We start from the raw sequence: 9,484 nt of genomic DNA on the forward strand, positions 1-9,484 counted from the left end.
GCTGTAGAGCGGAGCGCACCACTTGCCGCTCCAGCACATTGCCGTGTTCGGCCCAGTAGACTGGCATGAACTTCATAACCCTGTTGGGTCCCATCAGATTCAAGACATGTCGACACCCGTCTGTCTTGCGTCACGAGGAAGTATGTAGATCGGACTTCCCTTAGTGTGACTGAGGATATACCGCCTCTGTTGCGCCCTTGGGCAGGAGGACACATCACTCCTGGTCTGATAGTAGGGCTCTCGTCATGTTGCTGATAATGGCCATTTTGACCCGCCGGATATGGGGGGCTGGCGTCAGAAGGCACTGCACAGCCCGGAAAGTCACAGTCACAGTCAGGTCCCTGCGTGGGACGCCAGGGAACACGCTGGCCTCTAGTGTGGGCCGGCGGTGATACGCGAGCTCCGAGGGCAGTAAAGATGATTTCATCAATGTTGGAGCTCGGCCCTTTGGGAGGCGGGATGTGTCGTAGGCCTGCAAGCTGCAGCCTGGTCTTCCCCCCCTGGATGGTTCGCTCCGGCGATTCTCGCCCGGCTGAACCACCTAGTGCTCCTGGCTCCTCAGGGAGACTACGGAGAGTTGGCCTAGGCTCATCAGTCAAGCTTGACTGTGAAAACCCGACTTGGCGACGGGCTAGAGATACGATGGACATCAGCCGCCCACGCTCTGAGGACATGACGCCAATGCCTCCAGTGACACACCAAAGGTGACTGAGCCAGTATTAACGTTGCCACTATTAGGTGTGAAAAGGAGGCCCCAGTGAGCAGGTTGTCTGTGCTCCTGCACTGGGGTCGAGGTCACCTAGCGTTCTGCCGCCGGGTCTCGTTGGGGAACACAATGAGAGATGCAATGACAGGCTTGGTGGCTGGCATGTAACCCAGGCCAGCCCTTATCGCCTTGTGCGTTCAAATCTATTAAAGTGTCACGTCGCAACGGGTTGTCTCAGGACACTTTTTCCAATCAGGGCAGGGCTGCCAGGATTTCACCATCGGTATAGAGATGGGAGAAGGCCCTGATCGTTCGCCCGGCAGGCCTGTAGCTGTCCCAGGTACAGGCGTGGGGGACGGCGAAGACAGCAAAGAAGAAGGCGCTTGGAGGAGCCGACTGCCTGCTTTAGTATGCGTTCCACGGCTATGCGCATGAGCTGAGAAGTGGGAGGCCGGCTCTGATGCCTGGGAGGCACCGCCTTCTGCATCTTCCTCATAGTCATGGAAGTGCATAGCTTAAGCTGTCGGGGAGAGCACATCAACCTCGAGTCAGTTGTGGCATCGGAGAGGTAGGCGCTTCGGCACCCTCCGAGGTGCCTAGGTGTTATCTGAAGTGAGCATGGCCCTCATGCGGGCCAACTCCGCAGATAGCTGAGCCCTCTCGGATCTGCTGTAGTCAGCGGTCAGACCTTTTCCTCCTGGCACACGGGGCAGGACCAAGGTCGGCTCACGGCTGAAGGAGAGCTTCACACGAGGTACAAAAGTGGGAGCTCTCCATTGTGGTGGCACCGTTACTCTGGACCGGCCGGTGCACACAAGTCCCAACTAGCCCAGGGCGCGGACGCTACTGGTTGCTAGGTGTTGGCCATATGCTTGAGGGAGCGCATACGCTGTCTGTACCAGCAGAGGCTTTCGAGGTACGAAAGTGGGTGCTCTCCGTTGTGGTGGCACCGGTTCCTTTGGACCGGCCGGTGCACACCAGTCCCAACTAGCCCAGGGCGCGGACGCTACTGGTTTGCTAGGTGTTGGCCATATGCTGCAGGGAGGGGGCGCGTACGCTGCCTGTGCCAGCAGAGGCTTTAACTTAGATCGGCATATAATGACTTAATCGAAAAACTGAATGCTGCTATACCTGCCGCAGCATGTGAATATGCATTTACGTTTATGCAAATGCTCATTGTAGCACTTTGAGATTCAACCAGATGTAAAGTGCATCATAGAAACAGCACACAACGTTGCTGTTAGATAGACTGTGCGACCTGCATGGTCGCGGTGGGGGAGGGGAGCTTTACGCTACCTGTACCCCCGGCGGAGGCTTACTTATAATTTATGATAATAAAGTAGCCTTCAGTCAAGGTTTGGACGCTGCTATGTAGCAGCTGTAGTGTTTCCTATGTGAACGTTTATCACGGCACTATGACGTTTATCCAAACTCCAGTGCATTATTATTTATGTTTGCTAGTCCAGAGCGAAACAAAAGACACTTCCAATACACTAGTCACGTGTGCACTACTACGCATTCATGCTGGGAGGAGGGAGCGCTACCGCTGCCTACCCCAGCCAGGTTTGGTTAAATAAACCGACACAAGCTAGTTTTGGAGAAAAGGCTACAACCGATAGCTCCACCGATAGGGGCCACCTGCTGAAGGAAGGGAGCGCGTACGCTGCCTGTATCAGCTGCAGCTAATGAACATAACAAGCTATACACCAATAGCTGTTAATAAATGCTTGAGCTAACAAACGATTAGTAGTAAGTAACATCAAGCTGGCCGTATGCTGGAGGAGCGGAGCGCATACGCTGCCTGCCCTGTACCAGCTGGGCCAACAAACAGTAAGGCAAGCTATACACAGATAGCTTTTTATCTTCAATAGTATAATAAGCGCTTGGGCTACAACTACAGGTAGCAGCGCCAGTTAGAGAGCTATGCTGGAGACCAGCTAGGCTACTAAAAAACAAGACAAGCTATAGCCTGTTCATAAACAGCTTTAACTTTAAGCTACTGGTAGCAGCTGTGAGCTACGCTGTCAGCAGCGCCAGATACTCTGTGCTGGGGACCAGCTGGCTAATAGGACCTACAGGTACCCAGGGGCACTAATCCGACCTGTGGGAACAAACCAAGTTGCACCCACTGTATATGCAAAAAACTGTTAATGGAGCTTTGAGCTCCAGACATACTGGTAGCAGCTTCAGCTAGGCCCACTACTGGGGGCCAGCTGTGTTAACAACCAGACAGGCTATGTACACCAGTAGCTGTTAATACTATTTTGCTACAAACTATACTGGTAGCAACATCAATACCCTGGGAGGACGCAGGTAGCTGCTCCTGTACCGGGTTGATAATAACAACAACAATACAGCTATTCGCAAAAGCAGTTAAGCTTGAATGCTGCCAATATCGGTATATGGCTTTGGCCAGCAAGGCTCTTGCCATCAACAGCAGGGGCTAAACAAAGCTTAAAAAGTAGCGTGTTTAACAAACGAAGGTAATATGACAGTGTTCTTATCCTTCGGCAAGTCTTATAGTCGCTTATAATAAGCGCTAGCGTTCACAGTCGAACAAACCTTGTATGCAGAGCAGGGAGGCGGCGCGAACGCAGCCTTTACCCACAGGAAGTTATGCCGTGATAAATATATCATATTATTTGAACGTCTGTTAGCGTTCACAGTCGAACAGACCTCGTATGCAGAGCAGGGAGGCGGCGCGAACGCAGCCTTTACCCACAGGAGGTTATGCCATGATAAGTATATGATATCATGTGAACGTCTGTTTAGCGGGGATAGCGCCGCTTTAAACGATAACGTACCTTCTGTCCGGGGAGGGTTTTGTTAGCCTTCATTACCGGCGAGAGAGATTGGACGCTCCTGCGTCCACGTGAATCCGCGAAATAAACTCCACTCATCGAGGAGATAAAAAATCCATAGTCGCAGTTCCTGGAGGGCGAACAAACGCTACTCCGACCGGCGGTCACGCCGTCACGGAACTACTGGCGACCAGGTACAGGCACCGTAGGCTGCATATTGTATTGCATAGCAATACCTCGCAGCCCAGTGCAAATTACTCACTACGACGCGCGAGAAAAATTAGAGACTGATCCCCTGCAGACTACCGGAAGATATAGACTACTTCGGGTCATCACGGGGTCAAATTTGACATTGTTTGTATACAATACTCGACGACGCATGCGCGAAGGATGTCTTTCAGTGCTTAAAGCACCGCCTCTGGCGGTCAGCAGGGACGAAATAGAACCCAATGAGTGTTTACATGAGTCCATAATTGTTTCAATAGGATTTTAAAATGGAATAAACCGGTCAGTTACATCAGATCTAAGTTTAAATCAGATTGGCCATTTTCATTCCGATTTAAGTTTTTGTAGGTGTTTACATGACAACTTTTAATAGGATTTAACTTTTATTCTGAATGAAAGGGGGATTTAACTGTCCATGTAAACGTAGCCATAGAAACATAGGGGTTTTCCACTGACATAGAAACCACTGACATAGAAACATAGGTGTTTTCCACTGACATAGAAACCACTGACATAGAAACATAGGGGTTTTCAGAAAACTGTGAGGATTTAGAATGGTCCTCGGGTCTAAATGGCTTAAAGAACGCTGCAAAATCTGATCAGTGTCAATTTAAGTTAGTAATGGATGAATAAGAATGAATGAATAAACATGTGGGGTTAATTACCTTTCCACTGATTGGTTAACCCATTTTGGGTGGGAACCCCTTTTGGTGTATCATGTTATGCTTTAGCTATTGGAAAATAGCAGATCTACAAGCTCATAGCGCGCCACAGAGTGGTGCTCTACGAGCTTGTAGGTCTGCTATTTTATTTAAATCGAAGAACGAATGATATAGAAACATAAGCTTTTACAGAAAACTGTCAGGATGTAGAAGACGTTTTTAGAATCTGATCTCAGGTCAGAATGGGTTAATTACCTTTCCACGGATTGGTTAATTACCTTTCCACTGATTGGTTAATTACCTTTCCACTGATTGGTTAATTACCTTTCCACTGATTGGTCAATTACCTTTCCACTGATGGTCCAATCATCGGAGAACTCTCCTTGGAACACTGTGTCATCTTCACACACTAGAAGACCTGCACCCTGGAAACGCACACGCACGTTGAACACATGTGTGTAGATGAATGTATATATATATATATATATATAAGGACAACATGTATGTATGCACTGTGTAGGCAGGCACGGTCTACTACATGCGCACAAATGGACTCCAGGGGTAGGGCCCGGCAAGACTATGGCTTCTCCCTAACCCTTTATCGGATCGGACAGGACAAGACTATGGCTTCTCCCTAACCCTTTATCGGATCGGACAGGACACGAGACTATGGCTTCTCCCTAACCCTTTATCGGATCGGACAGGACACGAGACTATGGCTTCTCCCTAACCCTTTATCGGATCGGACAGGACAAGACTATGGCTTCTCCCTAACCCTTTATCGGATCGGACAGGACAAGACTATGGCTTCTCCCTAACCCTTTATCGGATCGGACAGGACAAGACTATGGCTTCTCCCTAACCCTTTATCGGATCGGACAGGACACGACTATGGCTTCTCCCTAACCCTTTATCGGATCGGACAGGACAAGACTATGGCTTCTCCCTAACCCTTTATCGGATCGGACAGGACAAGACTATGGCTTCTCCCTAACCCTTTATCGGATCGGACAGGACAAGACTATGGCTTCTCCCTAACCCTTTATCGGATCGGACAGGACACGAGACTATGGCTTCTCCCTAACCCTTTATCGGATCGGACAGGACAAGACTATGGCTTCTCCCTAACTAACCCTTTATCGGATCGGACAGGACACGAGACTATGGCTTCTCCCTAACCCTTTATCGGATCGGACAGGACAAGACTATGGCTTCTCCCTAACCCTTTATCGGATCGGACAGGACAAGACTATGGCTTCTCCCTAACCCTTTATCGGATCGGACAGGACAAGACTATGGCTTCTCCCTAACCCTTTATCGGATCGGACAGGACAAGACTATGGCTTCTCCCTAACCCTTTATCGGATCGGACAGGACACGACTATGGCTTCTCCCTAACCCTTTATCGGATCGGACAGGACACGAGCTACGGACACTCAAAAAAAGAAAAAAACTGAACTGAACTGAACACATCATTACATCATTATGTAGATCAGATATCATGGTTCAGGTCTTACTGTATCATGACATCATCATGTAGATCAGATATCTTACTGTATCATGACATCATCATGTTGATCAGATATCTTACTGTCATCTTGTTGTCCCTGAACGTTCCTTCAAAGTAGCGTCCAAACTGAGTGAGAACCACCCCGCTGCCCTGACGCTGGTCCTCAGTCCACAGACCCATGTACCGCTCCCCCCTACGCACACATGCATGCACACACACACACACACATGCATGCACACACACGCACAGCACGCACGCACACACGCACGCCACAGCACATTAACGCACACACAGCACATTAACACACAGCATTGCACTGACACTGGCCATCACACCATTACAGTCAACCCGGTCTAGGATCGCCGAAGAAGGAAAGGCCAAGCCAATTTGTTTTAATAAAAAAAGATAGAAATCAGCGATCCGGTTTGATATCAATAATAAAGCTTATCAGACGGAACGTTACGCCAGAAGCAGTTAAACCGCTAAACAGCGGGCGAGCTTCGCGGCGACACATCGCCTAATCAATCGCCCGCTGTCGGGCGAAAAGATGAATTATTTTTATCTATTCACTTTTCGACTATCGGGCCATTCGCCTGCTATCGGCGGTAGTCGCCGGGTCCCATAGACAGGGTCCCATAGACACGGTCCCATAGACAGGGTCCCATAGACAGGGTCCCATAGACAGGGTCCCATAGACAAATAATGCACTTCAGGAATATGTGTCTGTCTGTCACCCGCTGTTAAAACACACTGTTAGTCTATTTTCACTAGTTTGACTAGGGCAAACGTCTATATTTCTCTTTTGGGTCTTGAGCTAAAATGTTTGGTAAAGGAGTCATGGGGCTCCATTTTGGTAAAGGAGTCATGGGGCTCCATTTTGGTAAAGGAGTCATGGGGCTGCATTTTGGTAAAGGAGTCATGGGGCTGCATTTTGGTAAAGGAGTCATGGGGCTGCATTTTGGTAAAGGAGTCATGGGGCTCCATTTTGGTAAAGGAGTCATGGGGCTCCATTTTGGTAAAGGAGTCATGGGGCTCCATTTTGGTAAAGGAGTCATGGGGCTCCATTTTGGTAAAGGAGTCATGGGGCTCCATTTTGGTAAAGGAGTCATGGGGCTCCATTTTGGTAAAGGAGTCATGGGGCTCCATTTTGGTAAAGGAGTCATGGGGCTCCATTTTGGTAAAGGAGTCATGGGGCTCCATTTTGGTAAAGGAGTCATGGGGCTCCATTTTAGTCACCGCTAAACCCCTTATCCCTAAACTTGTTTGCCTTTTTTTACTATTAAAATGTAAATGGCCAGTCTACAAGCTCACAACGTGTTAATGTAGATCGGATGGTTGAAATATTCAAAAATGTTTTTCAAAATAGTAAAAAAATAAGTTTAGGGATAAGGGGTTTAGCGGTGAGGAAAAGAGAGCCTTGAAACTTCTACATTAATATTTACGAGTGCTAGCGTCTATCTATACGTATTATAAGCAGATTATAATGCAAATAAAACGGTGTTTATAAATGATAGAGACACAGGCTTCATATTATGAAGTGTGTTCTCTGCACAAACCGCATGCCCAAATATGGACATCAACGTCAACGGTATGCATAGACTTCCTGTTTGGTGACGTACTTTGTGATGTCATCGTGAACTCCGTATCCGCTCTTCCGGTCGTGGACCCACTGGCCAATGAAAACGCAGGAGGACGCCTTGGCCAGCCTACCGGAGCTCAGTATGCCGTAACCGTGGCGATGGCCCTCGTTGAAACAGCCCTCGTAGACCTCCCCGTTGGCATACCTGGAAATAACACGCACGCACGCACACAGGCACGTACGCACGCACGCACACAGGCACGCACACAGGCACGTACGCACGCACGCACACAGGCACGCACACACATGTCACAGCACGGTACGTTGTGAGCTGTTCTCAGACGGCGCAACTAAAAGCACAAATCAACACATAACTCCAACCCATGAACCTAACCACATAACTCCAACCCATGAACCTAACCTCTAAAAATGCCTAATCTTAAATCCTATAACCTGAATAGTTTCTTAACTGGTTAAACGCCTCATACAGTACTGTACTTTAGGGGGCGGTATAGCTCAAAAGTGCCAGACGTTTTTGAGAGAGCAGAGCGGAAAAAAGATAGCAGGCGTTTACTTCAGTTTAACCCACTCTGGGTGGGAACCCCTTTTGGTGTTGGTAGCTATTGAAAAAATAGCAGATCTACAAGCTTGTAGCGCGCCACCGAGTGGCGCGCTACAAGCTTGTAGGTCTGCTATTTTGGAAAAATCGAAGAACGACTGACATAGAATGTAGAAGACATTTGTAGAATCTGATCTCAGTTTGAACCATCATTCAGGTTAAGCAGGAACCTGTATCTGAATCTGGATCAGTTTGAACCATCATTCAGGTTAAAGCGGGAAGCGCATACAGACCTGTATCTTCCATAACCATGGATCCTTCCTTCCTTCCAGTGACCAACGTAGTGCTCCTTCTGACCCAGGGAGCCCTCTCCATGGCTGAGGAGACACACACAAACTACATTACCCACAATACCCTCTGTCTGACCCAGGGAGCCCTCTCCATGGCTGAGGAGACACACACACAAACTACATTACCCACAATACCCTCTGTCTGACCCAGGGAGCCCTCTCCATGGCTGTAGACACACACACAAACTACATTACCCACAATACCCTCTGTCTGACCCAGGGAGCCCTCTCCATGGCTGTAGACAAACACACAGACTACATTACCCACAATACCCTCTGTCTGACCCAGGGAGCCCTCTCCATGGCTGTAGACACACACAGACTACATTACCCACAATACCCTCTGTCTGACCCAGGGAGCCCTCTCCATGGCTGTAGACACACACAAACTACATTACCCACAATACCCTCTGTCTGACCCAGGGAGCCCTCTCCATGGCTGAGGAGACACACACACACACAAACTACATTACCCACAATACCCTCTGTCTGACCCAGGGACCCCTCTCCATGGCTAAGGAGACACACACAAACTACATTACCCACAATGCCCCATGTCTGACCCAGTGACCCCTCTCCATGGCTGAGGAGACACACACACAAACTACATTACCCACAATACCCTCTGTCTGACCCAGGGAGCCCTCTCCATGGCTGAGAAGACACACACACACAAACTACATTACCCACAATACCCTCTGTCTGACCCAGGGAGCCCTCTCCATAGCTGTAGACACACACACAAACTACATTACCCACAATACAACACTCTGCAAGAGTCTGCATAGGTGCATGCTAAACATACTCTTAACTATATTACCCAGGCCCCCAGTAAGGATATATCCAATGTTGGAGCTGCCACTACACCTACTGGCGAAACGAGAAACTGCAGCACGTTATTTGGAGGTGGACGGACGTCATGTGCGTCCAGGCTTAACTTCCGCTCGCTCCAGTCATTGAGTTATAATTGTACTTCCGGCAGTCTGCTCAAAACGCCACTGAGCAACTTCTACGCTGCGGTTCTGTCTCTATCCTTCATAGCTCTATGATATTACCCAGCATTCTATGAAAGTAACAGTGTTAATCAGACCA

General features: G+C 48.9%; 2 protein-coding genes across 2 annotated transcripts in view; both read right to left on the reverse strand.

Moving 5' to 3' along the window:
* Window positions 1-9,484, reverse strand: part of LOC310867371 (NLR family CARD domain-containing protein 3-like) — a 139,860-nt gene that overhangs the window by 77,254 nt on the left and 53,122 nt on the right. The gene's annotated exons all lie outside the window — the stretch shown is intronic.
* The window catches only part of LOC310867050 (alsin-like), a 102,206-nt gene that overhangs the window by 47,365 nt on the left and 45,357 nt on the right, over window positions 1-9,484 (reverse strand). The window contains exons 26-29 of the mRNA XM_083776843.1: window positions 8,336-8,419; window positions 7,524-7,688; window positions 5,986-6,097; window positions 4,742-4,819 (exon numbers count right to left, since the gene is read on the reverse strand). Of these exons, the coding sequence (XP_083632969.1) occupies window positions 4,742-4,819; window positions 5,986-6,097; window positions 7,524-7,688; window positions 8,336-8,419 (439 nt within the window). The remainder of the gene's footprint in view (window positions 1-4,741; window positions 4,820-5,985; window positions 6,098-7,523; window positions 7,689-8,335; window positions 8,420-9,484) is intronic.

This window comes from Protomyctophum parallelum, assembly GCF_964188405.1.
Source record: "Protomyctophum parallelum genome assembly, chromosome: 11".
NCBI classification, from domain to species: Eukaryota; Metazoa; Chordata; class Actinopteri; order Myctophiformes; family Myctophidae; genus Protomyctophum; species Protomyctophum parallelum.